The 27035-nt window shown below is 37.9% G+C and overlaps 1 protein-coding gene across 4 annotated transcripts in view; it reads right to left on the bottom strand.

Moving 5' to 3' along the window:
* Window positions 1-3705: 3705 nt before the first annotated feature.
* The window catches only part of RBMS1 (RNA binding motif single stranded interacting protein 1), a 143273-nt gene continuing 119943 nt past the window's right edge, over window positions 3706-27035 (bottom strand). For 3 of the 4 annotated variants that reach the window (XM_053947727.1, XM_053947729.1, XM_053947730.1), the window contains exons 6-14: window positions 26613-26692; window positions 17894-18009; window positions 16945-16994; window positions 16758-16851; window positions 13452-13502; window positions 11131-11241; window positions 10386-10466; window positions 9101-9185; window positions 3706-6231 (exon numbers count right to left, since the gene is read on the bottom strand). In XM_053947727.1, coding sequence (XP_053803702.1) covers window positions 9108-9185; window positions 10386-10466; window positions 11131-11241; window positions 13452-13502; window positions 16758-16851; window positions 16945-16994; window positions 17894-18009; window positions 26613-26692 — 661 coding nt within the window. In that variant the 3' untranslated portion in view covers window positions 3706-6231; window positions 9101-9107. The remainder of the gene's footprint in view (window positions 6232-9100; window positions 9186-10385; window positions 10467-11130; window positions 11242-13451; window positions 13503-16757; window positions 16852-16944; window positions 16995-17893; window positions 18010-26612; window positions 26693-27035) is intronic. The other variant, XM_053947728.1, reaches the window with a different exon arrangement.

Below are 27035 nucleotides of genomic sequence, written 5' to 3'. Positions count from 1 at the left end.
TCCCAGTGGGAAAAGGCTGAAGCACACAAAGGAAAGGTAATTTTCTATTTGTACTTGGAAAAAGCTAAAACTATTTACCAAAACAAAATCTACTAATAAATTTTCTCTTGGGCTTGTTTAATCATTGCTTTATTCCATTACCCTTAAGTGCTTCACAGACATTGCTTAAAATCAGCAGCCCTATGTGTGAATTTCAGGTGGTTAAAATACTTGGGAAAACTTCTACTGCAGATGACTTCTTCAAAATCAGCAGAGTGCATGTGCAGAAACCATTTTACAAATATTATTCCCCTTGCTAACACTTGCACGCAGGGCTTTGAAACAATGACCCTACTTAGAAAGCTGCCTGAGCAGGCTGACCCGAACACCTGCGGTGTGCACGCGTGATGTCTTTAGGGTGCCACATACCTTCATTCCTTCAGTTCTCCAAAAATCCCTTTGTATTGCAGTGAAGCTGTCAAAAGAGGTCAGTTTATTCAGCTGAAGGGAGACCAACATAACACAACAGAATTCAGAACACCACTGATGTAGATACTGTGTGAGGGGATAGTGTTGAAAAAGGCAAGACAACTTAAACAGTTAAGGCTTGCCTGTGGAGAAGCTGGCCTTTCTTCTTGGACACGGAAAAACACCCCAGTAGTATTTTCCTGTGATATGATTTCTTCTTTACTACAGAAGTGGGCTGCACAGATTTCTCAGATGGTAGATGTGGTTAGAGCTGTCCTGAAAAGGAAAGACTGACTCATTCCACATGCAGGCTTTTACACCCTCCCTCTGATCACTGCACAGTAAATCTTTGCTGTTCTGACATCAGCTTGGCTTTAGTCACTGAAAGAGAAGTTGCCAAACAGAATAGGTTTTGTATATCCTAACCCCTATTCTGGAGAGTATTAATGGACTGAGTCAGAAAGCCAAAAGCCTCAGATTTGTTTGGGTTAATCAATGCCAGAATTTGTTGGCGGGGGCAAGATACAGATGATCTTTCACAGCTGAAAGAGTACGTCAGTGTGGCAAGCGTCTGGAAGGTAACGTGTCTTAAATGTCACCAAACACACTGGCTTTCACAAGAAGGTACTGCTGGACAGGACAGATTATCTTATTCCAACACATGTGGAAGTTGACAAAAAATTTTGGAGTGGTTGACTACAGCAAAAGGAAAAAGTGCAGTGAAGTGTGCACAGGAGGAGTAGGAGTACAAAGCCATGCAAATATTCTGGCACATAAAATGCATTTCTGATATGATGTTTCTGTGGAAGATTAGGTGGCACAGTTTTAGTCAATCATGACTTTGTCTGGTATGGTGGAGGTACCTTGGCATAAATTAAAGAAGCACTTACTAACTTTTTTCCCCTGAAAAGCTAACACACAGTACCAGCAAAGTGCTTTAGACTACTTTGACTTACTCTGTTCCAGCCCAATATATGCAGTCATTAGCAAGGCTCAGTTGCTCAACAGTACTTGGTTATACTGCTTGTTAATGCATTGCTTGCACTTGTCTTGCACCTGTCCAGAGTAGCTGACTTAGAAAATGGAGAAAGATAAAAAATTATGTTCAGTGCCTAAAGAAAGGCTGCATTGTAATCACTAACAACCAAAAAACAACAGGGTTGGTGCAAGATCTTGCACAAAACATTTATATTGGTACACAATCATCCCACATGAATCTGATACTTACCCATATTTGTTAACAGGTAAAAAACATTATTAACAGCAGGTTTGCAAGTAGGGTTCAAAACAGGCTGTATGCAAGAAGATGGAGTCAATGTTGAACAAACTAGTTGGTAATGACTTTTATTATATACAATAAAATATATTACATAAAGACATTGTATTACCGCATATTGCCTGACAGGAATGATGCACACAACCTTATTAGATCAGGCAAAAGATACTAACCTGAAAAAAGCATTGTCTTATCAAATATACTGAGAAAGCTAAGTTTATCATAGGAATAATTAGAAAAGCAAATACAGAGAGAGCAAAAAACATTTCCAGCCTGTATTATTCTGAGTCTATTTATATACAGCTTTTGTATGAGGGGTATTCATATCTAATTTAAAAAGAATGCTTATTAATCTGAGATTAATTCAGTATGGTGATGAACATGAATAATATAACAAAACCCTTTTAAACTTTTCTGTATTCTTCTTCTCATGCATTGCATTTGGGACAGGCAACATACTGGGCCAATATTTAAATGACCCCCCAAATGGGTAAATGGTATTTTTTTCAGTTACAGGAGTAGAGTATTTAGTAGCACAGCGTGTTTTTTTCTCTCCATTAATCACAGAATATGCTGATTTTGAAGGGACCCACACAGATCATCGAGTCCAGCTCCCCGCCCTGCACAGCACCATTCCCAACAGTGACACCATGTGCCTGAGAGCATTGTCCAAACACTTCCTGAACTCTGTCAGGCTTGCTGCTGTGGCCACTTCCTAGGGAGCCTGTTCCACTGTCCAGCCACACTCTGGGTGATGAACCTTTCTCTAATATCCAACCTGAACCTCCCCTGACACAACTTCAAGCCATTCCCCTGGGTCAGTTAGCGTTATAATTGTTGAGGACGTCTTCATTGCATAAGCAACTGTAAATTAAGTTTCCCATTCCCCAGGTGAGTTGCTTTGCCAGCTCCACTGGAAACACATTTATTCTCAATATCTCACATGAGTACTGCATGACTGAAAGCTCAGGCTGTGAGCAGCATGCCCCCACCTGCCATCCCCAGCAGGCTGCCTGGCCTGCCATGGTGCTGGCAGAGCCCTTGGGATCCCTCAAGCCAGGTGAGCAATGGGAAGAACTGTCTCCAAGGCTGGAGAAGACTCTCCAGAGCAGCACAGTCTGGGGTTAGCGAGCCTCCCCTTTGCCCATCGAGCTCCCATAGCAAGGAGCAGGAGCCCTCTGGATCACCCAGCCCTGCTCTGTGCCACTGGGGGCACCCTGAGGTGCCCAAAGCTAGGCCAGAGCCCCTCTCCTGCCACACACATCAACCCAAAGCCATGTCAAGACCATGAAGTGGGTAAAGCATTTGGCTGAGCAGACGCAATAATTTGACTCTTCCTCTCTTGCCTTCCCAAGCCTTACTTTGGTCAGAGCAGTCCTCTACCTGATACACACCACCAGCAATACTGATCCTGCCAAAAGGATAATAAAATCAGAGATTACCTTTAAAGAAATGCAGGGCTTAAAGATGGCAGCTGGAAGGCCAACACTGGAGATCTCTTTGAATCCCACTGAAGTGTCACCTCGGCTCTCCAGAACTGGGTATTGCAGCCAATGCCAGCACACGTGGGAAGACAAAAGCATTTGAAGGCAGTGATCCTGTGCCATGAGCTACCAAAGTGACTCTCCACCTCCAGCCTTACCTCAGGAAAATGGCATTTACAGCCACAGCAAACAAGCCTGGTTACACACAATTCTCTGTGTGGGCTGACACACAGCAGAACGGAGTTCTTGCATCCAAGTCAGACATCTCATCCTATATTTTTCATATATCTTTTCCTGTTTTGTTTGAAAGAATTAGTGACTTTGTAGAGTGGCATGAAAGAGTTAAAATTTGGTTTTGATGAAAGACGGGGGAGAAAAAATCCCAGGCTGTCAAGCAGAAAGCAATTCCTAACATTTCAAAATAAACACAGAAGTTTTACCATAACCTGTTTGGGTTTTCCCCCAATAAAGGAAGGTCTGAAGGAAAAAGACGATGCATTTTCATTTTTTTGGATCTTTTTTATTCAAAAGTTTTCAAAGAAATAAAACAGAAAAAGCTAACAATCTAATCAAATTTACAGTTCAAAAATGTCTTTTGGCGTTTAACAACAAGTCCTAGGAAACAAAACTACAGAGTTATCTTGAACCGGACAAATAAGTTACCACTGGCAAGTTTGTGGCACTAGTAAAACAAAAATAAAAAATTAACTCTCTTGATCATATAGATATCTCTATGAAAATCTTTTTTTTTTCAATCTGTACAAAAGGTCTTTCTTCATAAATTAATTTTTTATAATTTAATGGCTGTCTACTATGTGATGTTTAAGTAACTGATTATTTCTTTATGTACAGAGGTTAAATTTCCCAAATCTTACCCAGACAATGAGTATGGCACTTAGTTCAGACATTTCTGGCAGCAGCTCTTCCCTCCCTCTAACACAGCTATCATACTGCAGTTTTTAATTAATGCAAAAATAGCAAGTAGTGAGAGATCCAGGTTTGGAAAGTTACCAAATACAGGCAAGGTGCTGCAGGAAGTCTGGACTTTTACAAAGCAGTAATATTCCAGGGAGCATAGAACCAATAATACCACAACTTTTTAAAAAAAGAAAAAACAAAAACACATCTCTTATGACTATGCATTTCACTAGAATCTACACTTCTCAGAGCAGCAATTTACTTTTGAAACTATGAAATGTCACCGACATCTATACTCCAATACTCACACAAAATTTAAAAACTAAAAAATACTTGAAAGAAACAACTGCTTAGCCCTAGCTCCTGAGCTAGGATGATTTGGTCTGTGGAAACAGGGAGGGCCAGCAACCTGTCCCAATACAAAAGGAAATAAACTTTGAGGTAGATAACTGATCATATACAGCTGACCAGAGAAGTACACAGTTTTGGAAGACAACTTAATTTATCATTCAATTTAAAACATATGCAATCGTAATAAAAAGCTTTAATAGCAGTGAATTATCTAATATGTGAAGTACAAATAACTGTGTATTTATGAATCAGGAATTTCATAGTTTCAAAATTGGTTTTCTTTACACTTAACACTTGTAGTGATGATGTAAAGTGTGGCACTGCTTGGATCCAAGTCTTCCTTCATGCTTTTGTGTCCATACATCAATTAAAATTATAAAACCTAAATGCAAATGTACAAAAAAGGCACATTCTCTTAACCGCAAACTGGTCCGGCAAAAATAAAGAGTACAGAAGACGCAATGCTGAGACAAATCAGAATTATTGGTTACTGGCTCTTTGTTCTTTGGTAAAGTTACCTTTTAAAAGTGCCAAGTCTTTTTATTTTTATTTACCTACTATAGAGAGCTAGTACCCAATCAATTATGCTTTTACTTAAATCTCAGCATATGTTTGAAAACGAGTCCTTTAGCTTTTGCCATTTCGCTGTAATAGCAACTTTTCTGTTTGCTACCTCTCAGCACAATCCTCATCCTAAAGCACTATCATTAGTATAAAGGAAGGACATAAACATTCGGTGATATTTCCACCCCAAACTCCCTACTCTACCTATGCTAAAACTAGAACATCAAGTTAGTTTCTGAAAAAAGGCAAAAAAAGATTTTACATTGCATCATACAGCAGAGTTCCTAAATCATTCAAACTACCAGAGGGAACTATTGGCATATGGCCTTACAAACAATTTATACTATTAAAATTTCCCCAGTCAGAAAATGTGTTTCACACAAAACATTTTTCCCCTCTTGCATTTCACTACCTTACATATTATGTGAAAAAATCATTAAAAACACTTACTACACATTAAAAAAGCCAAATTTTCAGCAATTTTTATTGACTAACTTTAAAAGCCCTATGCTGCTGTTTTACAAGGCATAATAGACCAGCTCATTTGGTCAAAGCATTCTACACCATTAGTTTGGACTACTTACTGAAACAGCTACAGCATTGAAAGATTTAAGGCAAATTGGAATTTATAGAAAAGGATAAGACACTTCACACTACATTAAAAGAAAAACAGAAAGCTAAGAGACCAGACACTATAACTGCAACACTGCACTAAAGCAACACTCACACACTGCAAGCACAGAACATCATCTTAGATGTTTTACTATTTTAAACTTCAGAAAATCCATTTCATACAAAAAAAAAAAAAAAAAAAAAGATAAAAAGAAACAAACAAAATAAAAATAAACCAAAACACAAATTCTGTCATGCACGTGAATAAGTCTTCGTGGTCATCTGTGCATACCCAGAAATTTGAAGGTTTTTTTTTTTTTGCGTCGTAACACTTGATAAAAACTTTTTTTTTTACTAAAATAAACCTGTTCATGGGAACAGCTACTAGATGAATTTAAGGTTTTTCTTATGCACCTTATAGAACTTATAGCAAAAATAGTTTTAGTTGATTTCATTATAAATAACATTTTCAAGAACCTGTGCAAAACTGTCAATAATTCCTAAAGCACAATTGATCAGTAAAATCCATGATTGTTTCAGCCTTTGCACCCTTCTCCAGGCCAGGTCAACACTGGACATCTGTAACACAGAAAGGTCAGAGCTAGAGCAGAGTTACAATCACACACCTTTTTTCTAACGTATCTGTCTACAAAACGGACTAATTTCCTATTTTAGATAGCTGTGAGAAGACTAAAGAATCTGGGTATAAACCTGGGGAGTAACACAGGCAGCACTGCAGGTGCTTGGCCCTTCCCAGGACAAGGCTCTCCACCAGGACAGAGCCTGTGCTGCATCTCCCCCTCTCTCCCTAAGGACTGCTCAGCACACACAGCTCCCACGGGGGAGCTGTGAGGCTGCACTCAAAGCTCTTCCCTTCTTTGTTGTTTTGTTGTTGTTGCTCCTTTTAATCGACCAAAAGTGGTTGAGTGTGCTACTCCTGTGCCATCCCCAAGGCTCTGGAAAAGGAACAATAACTTTCTTTTGGTGCAGCCTCAACGAGGCTATGTACGACAGCTCAGACAGAGCTACTGTGCCTCCCTGATAGTGATACTGAACAGCAAGCCAGGGCTTATCAAATTTGAAGGCAGACTTCTTAATGTCCTGGCTTATATTGCCACAGGGGCTTAAAAAAGTACCCAGCTAATGACAAAAAAGTTTAGACAATTTTTATCATTTTTCAAAGCAAGGCAAAGTTTGGTATTTTAAGGCTTGTACATTTCTAGGTGCATATAAAACAGGTTTGTTTTGGTTTTTTTTTTCAAGTCCCTTTGACTATCTTTCACATAGGAGCAACATTTTGAAAAGAAGCTATAAAATTATTAAATGTAGCTGCCAGAGGAAAAACACTGTATTTCTGATTGACTGCCTCCACTCATGCAAATGTGCTAGTTGTAATTTACCCCCCAAATTATGGGAATATGCGTACTGACTTTAAATAAGACATTCCCAAAAGTGTTGCATTGTGCATTTAGAAAGAAGTTTCAGCTTGACAACAGTGACAAAGCCACAACAATCAAGAGACTGCAGTGTTCCCTGTATTTAGGGCATAAAATAGCTGTTGATTCCTTCCCCTTCACCTGTCTGAAACAAGACAAGTACCAGCATGTTCCAGGGACACAAATACCAAATGCCATGCTCTGAGGCTGAAATCAGCTGGGTAATATTAACCTTCCCCACGTGCCCACTGCTACAACCTCTGCTGACACAGATTTCACTTGTTCCCACTGCATATAAATACAGGTAACAGTGCCTCTCTGAAGAATAAAATAAGTGGAGAACTGGCTTACAGCAAACACACAGAATTGCTCACAGAACTTGGAATTCTACACAGAGTCATCAATACAAAACGTGTCTCAGATGGCAACAACAACTCATCCTTTCAGGAGACTTAAGGCTGTTCCTCCTGCCTGGCCTCAGTCTATAGGGAGAGATACTGACAGGCTGGGACAGACAGGCAGGATGGGGATGTGACATGCAGGATTACACTTCGCTTCACTGGCTACCGCAGATCTCTATTGGTAAGGAGGTTTTACATGCCCACAGGGAAGACTTAAGGCAAAACAAATAATTCCTTGAAAAGCGGTTAACACCAGGCAACAGCCTTGGCATGAGAAACGTGCAGGAGTCATGATTTTAACACGAGGAGATGGATAATGAGAAGAGCCTGTGGCTTTGCTTGCTGCCTGCCCTGGAAGCAAATCAAGGATGTGGGCTTCCTCTAGTTGCCAGCATTTGGCCCGACTACAGGAATAACACAGGTCATATGCTGTGCTACGCAGGCTCTGCGTCTGTTGAATTTGCCAAGTTTCCCCATTGGTTTGTTTCTATCTTCCCATATAAGAAGCTGTTATGCCAATAATGGGGATGAGAGCACTGTTGTCAAACAGCACAGCTGACCTGCAGGATCAAAGCTAATGCCAAAGTGTGTGTTTTGTTGGATCAATACATTTTAGAGAGATATCACACAATGGTAGCACATAACTGATTTTGATTTTTCAGTATCAAATAAATGCCAAAGGGCTGTAGAAAAACCCTTCTAACATGGCCTCCAGCACATTATTACAGATGAATGGAATTTTTCAGTGTGAGGTCTTAGAAAATGTGATGTAAAAAAATTACGTAGCCAAGTTGTCTGGCTTACAAAGCACTCAAAAAGAGTTAAGGAAGAACTAAGAACTAAATTCCAGGACTTTAAAACATGGATCATGGAAAAGGGAACAAGGGAACAGTTAGTGCAAGTAATATTTTTAGGATGGAAATGTACAGAAAGCAAAACAATTTTGTATGAAGTAAGTTCAGGTAAAGCTAATGATTTGCTAGTAAAGAAGGCCATGCAAGCAGAACAAGAGGAAACCTGAAGGAGGAAAGTAAAACTCTGGAATTAGAGCCAAAAGAGGACATGGATTAAAAACAAATTGACAAAACTCTGGACCAAACTGCTTTTTTTTTCTAGAAAAAAAGGATGAGCAGGGAAGCCTTCAGGAGAAAAGGTCAGCAAGGATTTCTACCAGACTGCCTCCCTGCCTGTGGTCTGTAGGTCAGCCACCAAGCTGCTTCTAATCCTACATGTACCACTAAACTAGGCATGATATGTCTTTCAGTACAATTCCCTTTAGCATTTTGATTCTTGCATTTTTGCATTAATCCATTGCTGTTCTGTATATAGCACACTGCTAAATGAACAAATTAAAATCCAACATAATCCAGTCATGGTATAGAGAAATTATTAAAACAATATTACTCGGAATTCATTAATTCATTTCTGGATCCCATGTTTCCTTCCCTGGCTTTTGACACTGGCCAAGTTCAATTCAACTTCACTGTCCCCAGATAGTATCATCACTATTACTTATATGACATTTAAAAAAAGTTCAATACAGAGTACTGTAAATTATAAAATAAAGCATCTTTGAATTCACATCTTGCATGAGACAGGATGAGCCCCTACCTCACAGTTACTTATTTTGCTGATACGTATATGGAGAATGGTCACTGGATGTCTCTACTGTAACCTGTTGCTGACCACTGGCTTCCTGCAAATAAAAAGGCAAGTCATGAGAGACAAAATCAAGCAGCATTACCTGCAATCTGTATTTCCACTTGACTCATGCAATTAACAGTCTTCAAATCTGAAATTTTCATCACATTTCTCACGTGAGGTATTCCAAATCTGAGGTGTTAACTTTACCTAGATTAATATTTCAGCAAACAGAGAAATTAAATGAGCCTGTACTTCCTCAGATGCTTTGAAGATAATGCAAAAAAAAAACCTCTCAAACTTTTGACATTATAGATATAAATAGAGAGAGCAAATAACTGCTAGAGTATTTTCTACCTGTAGATGTAAAAGAGCATTCTGTCCCTCTCCTTTTGAAGGGGAGGGAGAAGAATGAGATCTACTTACCACACAAACACTATGAGTACTGTGATGGGGTTGGCTCTAGGCAACACAAAGAATTGTAGACAGGACTTTGCACCAGGCTCCCCAGAAACCAGGCAATTAATTCAGCTGAGAGTGCTCTGGCAGACAGAGCAATCAGGTAATTACCAAAAGAACTTCTCTGATCCACATGGGCAGATGCACCAAAATGAATCAAACAAATTCTGGAGTTTCTTTGAAATGAAATGTTTTTTTTTCTTACAGGCTCTGGAAGAGACTGTCTGGCACTCATTCTGAATACATGAGCTGCAGCATGCCTTGTCTAGCTCCTCTTTTAAAGTAGTACTGACCTATGAAAGGCTGTTAGGTAAGCCAAAGTAGTAGATAAATTATTTAGCTTACTTATGTTATGCTCTCCAACGAAAGTAATAAATTCGTGTTTGATGGAGAGATTTATTAGACAAACATGCAGAGTATCCTGAGATGCCAGGGTCAAATCAGGATTCTTTGCAAAAAAGGTCTGCTGGCAGATAATTTTGTACACAGGTAAACTAAGTGAAAGATCAAAACTACAATACATTCCCTGGCTTGTTACTATTGGAGTTATGTTTGACAAAACACAGGGTTTGCCTGAGCTATGCTCAGAGAGCAGATTGCTCTGAGTATGTACTACCATAAGTACAGGTAATTCTTTCTTGTAATACTGACTATATTAGTTGAGATAATGGCATTTTATAGTTTTAATACATGTGGCATTCACAGTTACAATATTTGCCTTTGAGCAGTAATTTTCCTAGGAAAAAAAAATTGTATTCATATTTCTTATCTCTGGTCTTTTATAAAATATACTGACCTCAACAGGAACTGCTGCTGTCTGGACATGTGTGTACTGGGGGATGTAGGCTCCTTGCATAGCTGTTGTGGCTGGCATGTACTAGAAAGACAGAGACCATTACATTGAGTGAAAGCCCAATATAAAAGTATTCAAAATACCTGTCATGGTATTGCTTAATAGATATTGACTGTTTCCCTAAAGCAATATACATAAGAGAAATACTTTTGTGTCTGAAATCAATAGGCTTTCCAGAAAAGTCATTTATCTATTTTGAGAAAATTTAAATTTAGACTTCAAAGATTATGTAAAGGACTTTTCCTTCTCTGTTAACCCCAGTCATCATATTTTCTTTTTTTAACTCCACTTGGTCTGAAAAGAAGGGTCTTGCAGTTTAGAAGTACGTCTGAATCTTTTCTGATTTAACTTCTGTTCCACACTTCAAGAGACTAGAGTTGCAGAAAGGAATATAAAGAGTAAAACTATTTTTAATCTTTTGGATGCAACTCTGAAGTTACCTCCTGGGTGGCTTTCGTTTGTTTTGGTCTATTTTTATTTACTCATTTCCAATTTCTGATCAGTTAATAGACTGAATAAAAGGTGCTGAATATAATTTTAAAATGGAAATAGTTCCTAATAATTTACTGGACATAAGATGACTTATAGGATTACTTTTTCCCACATGCAAGCTGCACAGGGATACTGTGATCTACATGCAGTATTTTCTACTTGGGTAAGTTCTATTTTGTATCAAATTGCTACATACTGTTCCAGTACTGCCTAATGAAAGATGACTCATCTGCTGTGTCAGAGGGCTTATCATTGATGCAGGCTGTAGTGACATGGTGTGGTCCATGGAGGGAGTCAGAACAGCACCCTGTTGAAACAGAGAAACAAAGAAATAGTTGCAGCACTCAGATTTAATTTTTGATTTGAGAGTCAAAGTATGGACTGTCCTTCTGAGGGGATGCACCACAAGAACTCTCCTTGATCCCAGGCACTGACTCAAAAAGCAAGTCTGGGGCATTCTGAATATTTTACTTGAGCATCCGTAGATGCTCAAGGTGGAAGACCTGCTTTGACTTCCCACTGGACATTCAATGTGCAATACACTTGAGAGACCTGCTGAAAATGCTTTGTAAAATATGAGTTTAACCAGATGCTGACTTGAAAGCAAAAATTTGCACATGTTACCTGGTACAGATTCACTTAGCTTAAGCTTTGGAATTTCGTGCTTCAGGAAGAAACTTTTATCTCATCTTTAGGAATGGTGGCTTTGGAGGAGGAACATTTGTGTTGCTACCCATCACACACGATGTTCACATGTGAGACAGCTGCCCTACTTAGTGGCTGCTTTCATTAGCACACACACTTCAGAAGAGTGACTTAGCAACGCTGATTCTTTGTCTAAATACCAGCTGCTCTTGATGACATTTCTATTGCTTCTGTACCATTTTTTAGGTTCATAAAAATTATACTCTAAACTTCTAAACATGGACAGCACAGATTGCTAAATATGGACAGCACACAGGTTTTCAGAGTTAACTGAAATGGAAGACTATCAAGAAATTTCATTTTACCAATCATATTCCACAAAAACACATTTCCAAATACTTTGTATGACTTATGCTTGCAGAAGGTGTTGATTGAAATTAATGGAGGCTCAAAACAAACCGAAATAATTGCAGTGTACTGAAAGCAAGTATTTTGAATCAATAACTAATCCTTAAAATTAAAAAAAAAGAAAGAAAAAGAAGTATAGAATATACTTGGAAAAAACAACCATGTGATCAGTGTAGATGAAATGAGTCACAGGCACATCAAACACTGAAAGAATTTCCTGTCTGTAGACTGCAGGCTTCTCTGAAAAGCAAATGAGCAAGACAGCACCTGTCTTTGCACAGGCCAAAACCAAACTTCAGTCTAGAATCTAGGTCTTTATTTTCAACCATGAAATTTCATCTTGTGTACCTGTGAAACGAATACATCTAAACTAATACACCATTATAACACATCTTGTCTTTCACAGCATTATTTGCAGGATGTTGTTTTATGAAAATCTGTGTTGCTAGAGAAGGAAGTTAAAACCTACTCTGTGTATGTGTATTTAACATCAAAAACCACAAATACAACAACAATTAAGTGTGTGAGAGGGTGTTCTGGTTCAACACCACCTTCTCTGCATGCCCAAGAAGAAAATGTTCTGCCAAGAAGATTTACATTCTATAATCTGCATGGAGAGGTTAATTAAAGTCAAGACAATATCCTTTCTGCATCTGGAAACAGACCTGTTTGTTAACTATGGGAGTGCATGTATTAAAGTGCCTGTTATTATTAGTAAAGCTCATCTCAAGAAACCCAGTAAGTCTCAGATGTAATGGTACTTAATTGGCAAATGACATAGACAAGAAGCAAAATATCACAGGAGAGTAGAGATCAGAATGCCTGACAGTCTGGTACAGATGCCACAGCCAAAAGGGTAGGGAGACCAGCATTACTCATGAGTGGTGAAGCCAGAACAAGCTATGCAGGTTTTCTCAAGTGAGTGTCCATAATGTCATTCATATCACTACATCCATCTGTCTTTCACAAATTATCCAGTCTGAACTACTGTAGACCTATTCTAAAACACTGGGTCTCCAATTTCAGCTCCTGAAAGGCAGACAGTATGTAAAGCATTTAGCATTTCCAAAGTGCTTTCCATTTGAAGTAAAACAAAATAAAACAAAAACAAAAACCAACCACAAAAACAAAACAAAACAAAACAAAAACCCCCCAAAAAAACCAAAAAACAAACAAAAAAACAAAAAAACAAAAAAACAAAAAAACAAAACCAAAAAAAAAACACCACTAAGTTTCCTCTTGGAAGCTTTCTCTAATAATCCTCATCACATCAATACTCTGAAGGCAGCTTTCTTTTTTGTCCAAATAAAATGAGGCCCCAGTTCAGGTTACTGTCTTTGTTTCACTTTTCATTTTGATCCATGGAAGTAATTGGGCAGGAATTGACATACTTCCTGTGGTTTAAAGTATGTAAAGTGTTTATATAATAGATAAATACAACAGTGGAGACGCATAAAAACTTACTGGGTGCTGCATTATATATGGTTGAGGCTGCATCCAAGAAGGACTCTGAACCTGAAATGAAATTTGCATTTTATTTTTCATTTTACACATTACTCCAACTTAGATATAGTAATAACTTAAATCATGTTAACATGCTTCCTTCCTCATTTATTGACTTTTTAACCAAATTAGTCCCTCTGTGGAACAACACTGATTTCTGTGAAAAATGTATTAATTGTGACTGTAAATCAGAGACAAGATTTGGAAACCATATACCACATACACCTTTCAGAACAGAAGACGGTGTTTTTAGTGCAGGTTTCAGAAACTATCAAGTACAGTGAAAGGGGTCAAACAGATGAATGGCAGATTTCTGCTACGTTGAAAAATGAAGCTCCCTCCATCTCAGAAATTCCTTTGTGGAAAAGTAATTGGGATCTCAGAAAGCATAGCACTATTTGCCTTCTAGTGTTATCTGATTAAAATAAATTATTGTATTTTCACAACTGAAAAAAAAAAATCACGAATTCTGTGGTAATCTTGGTCCAGGAAAAAGGAGAAGATTTAGGTGCTCTGTTCTCTGAGACATTGTGGTGTGTTATTTCCAAAGCACAGGAAGAGGAGGAGGTTCTGATGAGAGTCCCTACTCTTGCAACAAGCACATTTTCTCTCCAAAATCAGTGACTGCCCAAATACTTCAATTGCAAATTGCAGTAGAATGCCTAACTTTGCATGACAAAGTGAAATATAAATAGGGAAAGTAACAGGTTATATTATTATCCTGGTTAAAAAGAGCTGGTTGCAACAGCTCTTTGAAAAAGTGTGCTGCAAGAAATACTCAAGGTAGGGACAAAAATGTTTCCTCCCCACCTGCTGTAGGTGTGTCAGGAGGGGCAGGAATCTGATCTGCACCACACACCACTGCTGCTGGACATTTAAAGCCTTTTAAATGCCTCTACCATTATTCCCAGAGTCCTGTGAACAGGACAGGTAAACACACAGCCTTGAAAAAAATCCAGGTGAGGTATTTTCTGGCAGATGGAAATATTTTTTGCCTCCTTTTGGTACTTAGTTTCAAACCAGAGTTGGGGTTTTGGCATCTTTGTTTTTTTTTTTTTTTTTCTTTTTCAGTCAGGAAAAAGCAAACAGGAGTTCAAAAATGGAATGGAAAAGACTGGAACACTCCCTTTCCTCAGGCAAAATCTTAATGGCAAAAATACCGGTACAGCCTGACTAAAGCTTTGGCTAATCTCAGTCTATGATAGTAACTGGCTCAGTGCAGTCATTTGGGTATACAGGGGTTGCAGAAAAAAATACTAGCCAAAACTTTATTAAATTTGTTTACCTGAATAAGAATAAATCTAGGAGCAGGTTATACCATGCCTCAAAGGAAAAAAAAAAAACAAAAACCAAAAACTTTGCTTGTGTGATACGTCCTGTTGTGTAGAAAACAGAAAGCTGCAGGTTTCAGTAAGAAGGGATCAGTAATGAAGATGTGACTAATACTCTTCTGGCCAAGAACCTCCTTCCTCCCCAGTACAGAATACTTCAATTTAATTTCCAATTCCAATTACTGTGTCACTTCAAGCATAATGATATTAATAACTCCATCCACAATAATTTAAGCTCCATGCCATGTATATTGAAATACTGGTAACTACATTTCTGGAAACATAATGGATTGTGGTCTGCCTATTTCAATAAGCCTAAAAAATAATACTATATTGCTAAGTAGTATGTTTCCATGCCAACTTCCAATTTTTACTTGGATTCTGAATATTAGAGAGCTGTCTATTGATAAATAATTTATATTTTAATAAAGAATAGCAGTTAATTTTACTGAAATATTTTCCTGGGTAAGAACTTACTGTAATTTCTGAGGTAATGCAGTACCAAGCAGAATGAGTCAGTATACTGAAAAATACTGTCTAGCACTGTCTGCCAAGAGCAAACATTGTGTTGCATAAGTTACCTCAGAAATTAATATAAAAATAATCCAGCTGCCCTTCACACCAGAGAATGTTGTTTTAACTCCTACACAATACTTTGCTCATGCAAGACAGCATTAGATCTCCAGACTAATATTAGACAATTCTTCCTCATCCTCCTCACTTGGAATTGAAGGCTACATGGCAGTTTCTGCAAGAGACAGCTGATGAAATGGCCCACAGTGCCTCTGTCAGCCTTCTACCTCTCCTTTACACACCCTTCCACAGTCATTCACACACAGAGCTCATCAGAAAGCTCAGCATGTCTTTCTCACTAGAAAGCAAACAGCCTCTTCTTCCCCTGACACATAGAGGTAAGAATTTTCTAAATTAAATTAGTTTGGGTTATTTATGACCTGAATCACTGCTGTTTACTCCATCTATGTGTTAAACAGTAAAATGCCAAAAAATCTCATCATTTATTATACACTGCAATAATTGGCATGTCTCAAGTAGTAATTACAGAGCACACATCTGAAACTGCCATAGTTGTATTTAAAGTAAGTTGGTTGTAAACTGAAATGTATGATGCCTTAAAATTGAGGATTCCTAAGAGATCTATATCAAAGTACTAAAACTGTTCCATATAATTTCCCAATGTGTTGAATTGTATAGCAATATATCCCCTGAGAGGACTCAAAATGGCACCTATCAAAATCCCTCTTCAGAAAGCTTTGGACCAAAAATATCCACCAAAAATTCATGTTTTAATTTATTATTCAAAATAAAGTAGCCTTTAGTTTAGAAATACTGTCCTAGGCTATTAAATGCTTTACTCCTAATAGAAAAACACTGAATTTGAATCCTTAAGTAATTTGAACTCTGAGCTCTTTTTTTCAAATTTCCTTCTCTAATGTCAAGAATGTTTCTGTACCCTTCTTAGTACAACTACGTAAGATATTATTGTTGGTCTTTCTGAGAAAAATACAGAGAAAAGCTCAAAATGCATGGAAAAACATCTTTAAAAATGAATTTATTTAAACCAATTAGGTTTTAAATAAAGAATAATGACTTCATATATACTGGTGACATTAAAAAAATTTGACTGAGAGAAAATGAAAAATCTCACATGAAATGCAGAAGCGACTACAAATCCCTCAGCCATCAGCACAAGTTGGAGACTTGGTTTTGCAAGACATCAGGGTCTCATTAAATCACTGTGCTTCCTGAAACACACACTCAGGTTTTCAGGCTGTCACTTTGATGCTGTACAGCACAAGGAGGCCACTTCATTAAAATGTAGCATTATTGGAGACCTCATAAAACCAGATGTAACAATTGACAAATAAACATAAGTTCCAACAAGCCATATTTCAGCTACCAAGCTCTAAATACAAACCTGGTACGTAGAAACTGGAGAAGCAATATATGGTGTAATAGATGTCTGAGTGATCATTCTGTTTGCTGTAATACTGTAGGGTGATGGATAAAATCTAGAAAATGCAGAAATAGTTATTAAATGCTAGTTCTGTGCATCCTTCATAATGCAAACTCTTTTTTTCTTAGTGTGCCATTACTCAACATACCCATTTTGTAAAGCAGCTGTGGTTGGATCATATGTAAGTGTCATTCCAGCCTTTAAAAAAAAAAAAAAGTGGAAAAGAAAGAGTTGACAAAATTAATTTAAATTGCAAATTATTTCTCTTATTCTTTCTTTAGTTGTCTCATTTTTAACTGAAAATTTGTATTGAAATAATTTATTACAAAAACTTAGGGAAAGCTTATTTGACAGAAGTAAGTATACAGTGAAGAGAATCAGCAATATTGTTTGTGAATACAAGTTTCCATGTTCCCATTATGAGGAACAAAATGCAATCTATTAAACACCTGGCTAAAAGTACATGTGTGTTTGAGATTCAGGGCATGCAGATGATTATGTTAGGATGTTGCCTACAATATATAACCTATAAGATTGAATGGGGAGTGCAGTTTTTCAGAAGGCACATTTGCATTTTTCTGTGTAATATAAATGAGGTGACTAGGCTTGCTAGCCACAGTAAGTCTATAAAACGATTATCTTGAACATTAAAGATTAAAACAATTGTTGACTAAAAATAATAATGCTGCATGGCACTGGTATACTATTTTAATCTTGTGAAAGTGATGTGCATTTTAGTGTTGCATAGATCAAAGGATTATTTACTGCATGTAAGTACAGTTATGTTTCTGGTAGTTTAATAATATGAGAAAGCTGAATGTTTATATTAAAAAGCTGAGGTTTATATCATGACCAAGTTGAAGGAGATTTTATTTTTCACTTTAATGAGATAGGACTCAGCGTTTCACATTTTGCCTTTTCCCCTCAGAAGAAAGACACAGTTAAGTATTTTTTTTATAGCGACACAAACTGTCAGGTAAAAGCTGCTTGCACGTTTTTAATATGCCAAAGGCCCAAGCCAAGAAGTCTCAATGCCTATCATTTTCCTGAGTATTCATTATTGCACACCCACACTAAAGCTTGAAGGGAGGACTTACAAGTCTCACCTCGCCTTCTCTGTGCCATGCTCTTCCATTCTGTATGTATTTATTCTGATTCTGCCTCTTCTTCTGTCCTCCATCGGCAAACTTGCACAACAAAGGTTCTGCGGGAACTGAGAAGAAAGAAGAAAAATTACTTGAAGTAGCATTGATGCACAGGTGTTCAACTCTCCAAATGAGGTATGGTTTTAAGTTATATTCCAAATATGACACTTAAATAACACAGTGCTGTACTACAGCATCAACAACTGCTCAGCATAGCACAAAGACAGCTGCCACACAAAAACAGAGCATCTGGAATGCCTTATCTATGTGATTTAAACTACTGCTGCAAAACCTGTTGGAAGGAAACACCGTCTGTATATCCTGAGTGTGTGTCTCTTGGTCTGGGTTCAACAAGAGCTGCCATCTGAATTCTGAGCTTTGTCTCTTTGGAAGTATATCTAAGGAGGATGGAGAAAAAATCTGGCCAAAGGTCTGTAATACATTCTCCCCACCCCTTGGAGATTTCAGTAATGTCCCAAAATTTACAAGTGTTTTACTCACCCAGAAGAGGCACCTTTATGCCCTGAGGCCTTGCACCAAGAAAATGCCACAATTGTTCATTCCCAGTTTATCTCTGCTCTATAAAGAATACCCAGTGCAACCAGAAATTCTTCAAGATTGTACTTTGGGGTTTTTTGCATACTGCCATGAAACAGCATCACCATACTTTATTATTTTTTCTTGTTATTGTTATTATTATTTTTCCTAATACAATCCTGACCATGACCTCAATTTTTAATGTCAGAATTGAAGCAATGAAAAGGTTTGCATAGCGTTCTTTCTTTCCCTGTTCTTAGCTTCCACATTTCCAAGTACCTATGGCTGAAGCACAGCTCTGCTGCATCACACCACACCCTCCATAATCACAGGGTGGAAGCACTGTTATGACTTGGATGTAAACGCTTCTCTGCCAATAATTCCTGACACATGAGCTGTCTAAGCTTTACCATGACACTCCTCCAGTCACTCTCTGTTTGGAAACATCTTCATGAGACATGGCTGGACCTGAAAACATACAAGTTTCCAAATGCAGAGTAAACACATGGGGTGGGAAGGCCACCTGCAAAAAAACAACCCCAAGAAAAATTTTCAACAAAATCTATTAATATAACCATGGTGAGTGCTGATGTCTCTTCACCCTGTCTACATTTGCAAAAGATGACTGGTACTGAAAACCTCAGGGATGCGTAACCTCGCAAAGAGCTTGACTTTTAAAACTTTGGCACAAAACAAGCATTAAAGGCCCAGTCATCCCTGGCTTTGAATGTCACACCTAAAACACTAGCTCTGTTTCTACTGGAAAAATATCCACTTCCTGCATGACACATCTTTTGACAGCCTTCTCTATAAAAAAGGGCGACAGAACTGGTGTGTGGCTCCCTGTCTCACCTCCAGCACTGACCACACAGGTCAGAGACCTGGACTTCTCCTACCTGGGTGCTGTTATACAGAGTGTCAGACTATTACATTAAACATGACAACTGAATAAATTTAAAATGTATTATCCTTCAGAGAATAGTAATTAGAACCCTCTAATCATAAAATAAACCAGGAAAAGGTTAGGCTAATGACACTGGAAAAATATAGGAGACCTATGGATGATGGATTAAATGAATAAGGAGATAACAGAAACCCTTAAGTAGGAGACAAACTGGAAAATATTGTCTTCAAAACCTGGTATTTCTGAGGGGATTTCTGGCATTATCAAAACTGAGTTTTGCTTTGGTGTGTTCCATTATGTGAAGCAACTTCTGTATCAACATATTTGGAGCAAAAAGGTACTATATCAATATGGTGATGGATGATTTGATGTTCCTTTATAAAAGCTACAACCAATAACCTTGGTCAAAGCACACAGCATTTTAGTCCACATACGGTTCTGCTGAAATAAGAGGAGGTAATCTCAGAATATGTTAGTCAATATGGATAAATTTCTCATATTCCAGTCTGAAATAATTTTGATTGGTTTTACACAGTGTGGAAAACAAAAATCCGTTGGACGCTGAGAGAGGAGGTCCAAATACTGACGTTAACTGCCTTAAATGAAAAAAAGCTCTTCCCCAAGTTGAATATCTTTATCTACTTTTACATTATTTCAAAAAATCTATTTTTGTGAAGAGCATATGTGTCTTCCAAAATATGCACTATAAAATTTTGGATGAAAAATCAAAATTTCATTTCAAAATTCAATTTGTCTGACATGAAAACAGTACAGAAAGACATCAGAAAAATGTTTCTGGCCCTGTCACTCTGTATTATAGCACTCACAGGTAGTAAATGCTTTATTTAAAGCTGCATTATGCTTTCATTAAAAATCCGTACAATGAATTATAAAAACTTTTTTGAAAACATCATTTGTGCTTGCATTTGTCATCATTGTCTCAACATACAGATCTTTTCTTAAAAAAAAAAAGAAAAACCAGAGTAAATCTGTCCAACTGTTTGAATAAAATGTTCATAAAAACCTAATTTAAGTAGAAATATGAATTTTTTGTCAGTAGATAACTCAAAACAGCTATATTTTAGATGATTAAACATCTTCTGTGTTGCATTGTAAAAATTCTCTGACAAATTTAAAGAGGAAGAAAAAATGGAGTAAGACTTATACGCATGTACTGGATTTTGCATACATAATATCCTAAACCTGCATCAGTGAAGAAACCCACACATTTAAAGAGCTATTTGTGATCTACTAGAAGTTAGTGCTCCATCTTACTGAACACAGATCCAGCCATGGGAACCCTTGCTTCTCTGACCTTCCACCTTCCCTTGCTCCTCACTGCACCCATCAAATGCTGGGAATGCTCCAACTCATGCTAAAAGTACTCCATGCAGACCATCTACTTAATACCAGCACTTCTGTGCTGTACACAAAGGCTGTACAGCATTTGCCTTCCCTGATTCTGCTTCAAGATCTGAATGCTGACAGTGGGGACAGCTCCAGTGGAAAGCCCACCCACAAGTTTTGGCTGCTCTTCCATACACGTGACCTGAATAATACCGTGTTCATTCCTGCAACAACACAATGACTGATGGTCACTGGAGGGAGGCTCATGAGAAGCAGATAAACCTTCTTGGGTTTATCTCAACCTGCTGATCTCCCTCCCACCAAAGAATGAAGACAGACCTTACTCTCTTCAAAATTAAATCTGAACCTTGTTTCTTCAGCTTACTTTTTCTCATAGTTATCACGAATATGCAACACATTCTCTCTCTTGCATATAAGCTCACGCATGTGACAGACACATATTTGAACAAAAAGCTTTCACAAGTCCTACAGACCAGTTAAGCAATCTTTTGTAGTACAGGAAGGAAGGGAGAGCCATTTTTATTGTTTAATTGCTGGGAACTATGCAGGCCCAGTGATGAAGCAGATCATTAATCATTCAGTGACTTGTCTGTATGTGCAAGACAAAGGCAGAGTACAAATATTCAGAGTTGCATTCACAGCTGAGAGGTACCTGATGTAAAAGGCTACAACTTGCAGTGGAGTTAAGCTTCTGCAGCTAGGACACCACGTTTCAGGTGCTCACTCTTCTGACACCCAGTGCAAACCAACACTGCCAATGGTTTGCAGGTGCCCGTTGAGCTGCAACTACTGAGGGGATCTGCAACCATGAGCTTTCCTGGCCTTCAGCATCAGGTCAGGGCTTTAGAACTTGGGTGTGGAAAATGCTGACCATCTCCTCCTGCCCTGAACCACTCTCCTCCAGGGCTAATGTTTTTACAGACGAGAGATGTGAATGCAGTATTAGTCCAGAGAGTAAATTCTTCCTTGTTGTAGACACTTTGCACACATCTGTACATTAGAATTCAGTTTGTCTTTGCTCAATGTCTATCCAAATTTGTACCAGGTGATACTATAAATGCAAGAACAAAACGGATGTTCTTTGTTGGACCTTGAGTTTACACCCTTGACTTTACATGGCTAATTTTATCAACTTTTCAATAAACCCTACTTTCAGTTACTGAACAATACAACAAAATAGTTTAAAAATATGTTCCTTTCGTCAGTTTTCAATTAAACTGCATCTTTCAGAAACTTTCATTGCTTATTTTCTAGTGCAAAGCATACGGGACTTAATGAATTCTGATATTAAAACATCACTTTAATGACAGAGCAAGCCTGTACAGCTAGAAACTTTTGCCAAAGGCAGTGGGAATTAAAAAAGAAATTGTGCAACTCAAGATCAGGGTAGCTTTATATGTTTAAAGAGAAATTAAATATTATACTTTTCACCATCCTAGTCTTCCCTTAAACATAATGCTCAGGATTACATTGCTTTAATAATTATACAAGGTTTCATAATTTGTCACAGAAGGATATTTTGAGTGGTTTTAAGAAGAATTTTTCTCTTCTAATCCTATGTTGCTTCTTAAAACTAAGCAGCAATTGCAAATTATGGGAGTTAGAGCAGTAAAAGTCTGTAATTCACAGATTTCACAAAATATTCAAAGTTGATGATCCTTGTGGGTCCCTTCCAGGTCCAAATCTTAAGTGAATGGCCCGTACAGGGATCAAACCTACATTGCTGGTACCTTAGCACCACGCTCTGACCAGCTAAGCTAATCGCAGGATCTTGATCAAAAGGATGAAATTTTTGTTCCTCTGCCTTCAGTGTGACAACCAGGAGTAACATCAACACTGTTGGCCCTTGATACCCTGTAGCAGTGGTTTTCAGGCTGTGGTTCATGTGTTTTTTCTAAAGGATCTGTGAACGGTAATTGAAAGAAAAATTGAATTTATGGTCAAGTAGCTTAAATTCACTAGAGATCTTCAGTGCTGGATAATTTGTAAAGGTAAGAAACTAGGAAACACTAGAATATGACTGACAGGAGACAGCTACTTCAGGGCTCCATTTTCACTCCTCCCCACACTAGAATGATGTCCAAGGCCAGATCATTTCAAACTGTAGTGTGTATCATTCCTGGTGGACCTCTTCCCAGTCTAGTCAAGAACACAGGCAGGAGCAGAGATTTTACACACTCAATCTTCTCCCCTAAAAGAGAATCTGAGCAACCAATATCTTTATCCTAAGTGGGAAGAGAGGGGTGCATCATGGATAATTTTTGATTTTTGCACCATCACCATAACCAGCCATTCCTGGAGTAAAAATGGCATGGGCTGCTCAGCAAAAGTGCTCTTTACCTTAAACCCATTAAGCCAAACTCACTTAAGTTCTTTTCCAGTAAAAGAAATACTAAACAATCCATAAAGTCTATAGAACAGGCATATAACTTCTGTAACTTTTAAACTTCTATATTTCTCATTTTAAATATAAGAGAGACAAATACACTCAGACTTACATATAACTTACATATTCTACAGCACAGCTGCTTCAGGTAATTTTTTATATAACTATTCTTGTGTATCGCCACACAGCTACATGCTACTGTGATTGGGAGGAGTTGCCTTTCAAAATTTTGTCCAGAAGATAATTTCTACTATCACTATGGATCAATCACAAGACTAAAAGCCAGTGAACACTGAGTATCATTTTTAGAAGAGGAAGGATAAGTATGCTGCTGCTCTGCTCTCACTGCTCATCTGCTGGCTCCTGGCTCTTGATACCAGTCTGGTCTGTTTCCTCCAATTCACATCATACATTTCTCAGGAGAATAGAAAAGCTTTAAATATTACATTCTTCACTGAAAACAATAGTGACTTAAGAAGGAGAGGGAAACTAAGTGCAAAAGTTACCTTAAAATTATAACAATTAAATATATAGTTATATATCATACTTGAGAAGATAATTAAGTACAAAAATTAAAGTTCTGAGTTTGGTTTTTGGTGACAAACTGGAGAGGAAGTCATAGTCCATAAAACACAACCAACTAATACAATAACTTACATAAAAAAAAGGACAAAGCCCAGCAACAAATGGTGCAACTAACACATCACTTCCAAGAGTTTCACAATTATACTAACTTGCAGTGCATTTCAAACTGCTCTCTGAGCTAACCCTTCTTCTTCTTTACTGAAGATAAACAAAGACACACTAAATACTAAATATATTTCATAAAGTTAAATAAAGCCTGAATAGCCAGTTATATCAGGGTTTAGCATCATCAATGCCCAGTCACTCACCTAACTCTGGAGGTGACACTTTTGACACCACCCTGTGTTATCCCTGGCCTTCCCAGATTCTTAGAGGTTTTATTCGTTATGTGCCTTCTCATGCTCCAGAGGAGGTTTCATTTATGCTTTCTATAACTGTTTAACACATTCTTCCATTTAAGCCCAAACTTAGTTAAAATAACAAAGCTGCATTATGAAAGCATGTTTTTGTTGAACAAATGTTCTTCCTCCCACACCTATTTCATTACAGGCCCATCCCTCCTACCCTCCTCATCCTGATAACAGTGTTTCTAGAGCCAGCTCCCTTTGCTGATTTTAGCCAAGTTTCCAGGACACAATGTTTTAATTTAAACATGGATCTGGTTTTATGATTTTGTTTTGCATGTGTTTGAAGTTGATCCTTTATAATCCCAATGGTTGCTAATCTATTTCAAAACAGTTTCCTAATCTTTGCTTGTTCAAGAGCTTTCCTACTATCATCCAGTTTTCTCTCTGCAGGCAGTCCAAAATCGCAGCTGTCTCATGACTCCACCCCACTTTCCTGGCAGACTGCATTATACTATTATGCATAAACTGAATTCTCATATAAGGCTGCATTATTGGACAGGTACTCACTACGTGGTGTGGAACTCTGGGAAAAATTTGATCTCCATAAAAGCCTTTGCAAGGAGCAATGAAACTTCACAGTGCCAGCACTGAAACATAGAACTGAGGCCGTGCCCTACGCAACAAAATTGAGGGTAGTTAAAAACCAAGGTTCTCACCACTCCTTTATGCACCTGATTATTTAACTCATTTTTAGTATCATGGAAGGTGAGGCCAATCTCACTTAACTGACTTTCAAACATTTGGAGGTATCTATTTCTGAGTGACTGAGCTAGACACCCTTTGTAACTGCAAAGACAGCCTCTGAAGGTGTGCTCCTCTTTACTTGTTCTAGACAGAGAGCCTGGACAACTGCTTTGCAAAGTAAGCATTAGAAGTTCAAGCCCGTGAGGTGGATTACATCTTGAGACCCCTGTTTAGTTTCCACATTCAGACAATGGACAGTTCTCTGCAAATTTCTTGTCTCTAATTCATCACATTTTTATGTTAAATGTTTCCTTCAGAGTGCAAAAATCATTCCTATAATTCCACGCAGCAACTTTTTATTTCGACTCAGTTGAACCTCATCATTTAAGGGTGCAACTCCAGCTTCAGCAAAGACCCACTGGAGACAGAGCATGACTAGCAATGACATGCTTCATGGCTCATTCATTGAAAACAGGAGAATGCAAGTGAAAATAAAAATTAACAAACTAAAAAGCACTAATAGGAGCTTCTGTTACAGTTCTTAAGTGTCATTACTGTCTGTTTATACCTAGGCTGTAACATTTTTACTACATGTAACAAGGAAAAAATTAAAAGTAACAAATGCAACAAGGCGCTTAAATTTACCAAACCTTTGTAACATAGTTTTAACTAAATAATAATATCAGCAATTAATCCCTGTGCAAAGGCGAAAGCAAGGTTAGGGAAGTAAAAATATTGCATTAGATTAGTTTTGCTGAAGGGAGTGGTTTCCTGTGCTCTGAAGCATTTTCCATCCTTACAGCAGCACAGACTGCCTCAAACTGGAGCAATCTTTCAGGGATGAGGCATGTTTGGAGTTTTACTAAACAAGCCACATTGTTGTCTGCCTGCCGAGGGCTACTTTCCTCCTCCTCAGTGACAGGGCCTGGTTGCACAGAACATTTCACCAGTGGGATAAAGGCAGCATCACCAACCACATCAATGCTGTAATATGTAAAATTCCCACTTGGGAATCTCAATAAAATGCCTACTGAAAGCTGCCTGGAATGTCAGGCATGTATTCTTTCCTTCTCTATTGTCCTCTTTACTTTCTATTTTACTCAGCAGCATTGAATTTCCTCTCCTCATTTTTCAGTATTCATGGAATATACGTTTTCTCTCTTAGAAACAGTGCTGACAAAGCAGACAAACAGATGAGGAACTTGGTGTGACAACAAAATTGTATTAAGCCTTCTCTGAATTCTGCCTTGCACAATATTTCTAGAAGCAGCATTCTATGCTGACCTCCTTCCATTTTCCTGAAGGACTAAAACCTGACTTGAGAGTTGCAGCTCCCCAGTGAATGATCATGCCAGGCACTGCTGCAGATTCCATTTTTCTTCTAAGAATTTTTTTTTTTTAAATTGTGTTGAAAAAATCATCAACAGATGACAAAACCAGCCCATTTTTGCCTCTGAAAAAAGCCCTGTCCATGGAAAAGCAGCCAAATTCTGTTCTGATAGATATTTGTTTCATCACTTCATCTGGGATTACGTGGGATGTAAATTTGTACGTAGCTGGCATCTTAGCTGCTTGTTTCTCTGCTAGGAGAGAACACTACTAGATTCTTAGAAAAAGTTTACAACAGAAAAGTGATATACTGTGTTCCAAGCAAGCATTACAGCCATCCAAAAAGACATAGTTTAATTTTAATACGCTTGCCTCTAAATGAGAAGCCAGATACAACAATCAGTGTAACAGGCTTCCACCATGTAAGCACTAACCCATTCATACATCTTGTAAGAAATATATGCAACATACCAGAAACTCCTGCTGGTGTCTTTATGAATTTTCCATTAAAATGAGCAATCACTGCTTCACATTTTTCTGTTGACTCCATCCTTTGAAAATAAAGAATAATTTACATAAATTAAACACTCAACCAGATTCACATGTTTGTAACTTTTTTTTAAGCATATTTCTTGCTTTTTCTCAAATCATATTTCTTGCTTTTCCCCTCTCCACTGCTCTGGCTTGCTTTCCCATATGTGAACAATGGGGAAGATGTTTTCTAAGAACATATAACTTCAGAAAGGTAAAGCCAAACTCAATGAACATTTTATGCACTCTGAGACCAAAGTCAGCGCCAAACTGAAAATAATAATCTTATTTACTCAGAAATTACACTGTAGCTGTCCAAGCTGCCTCAAGTACCCCTCTTGAAAGAAGCAGAAGGACTGACTA

This window comes from Vidua chalybeata, chromosome 7, assembly GCF_026979565.1.
Source record: "Vidua chalybeata isolate OUT-0048 chromosome 7, bVidCha1 merged haplotype, whole genome shotgun sequence".
NCBI lineage: Eukaryota > Metazoa > Chordata > Aves > Passeriformes > Viduidae > Vidua > Vidua chalybeata.
Note: the sequence above shows the minus strand (reverse complement) of the source record. Positions and strands in the feature narration are given on the sequence as shown.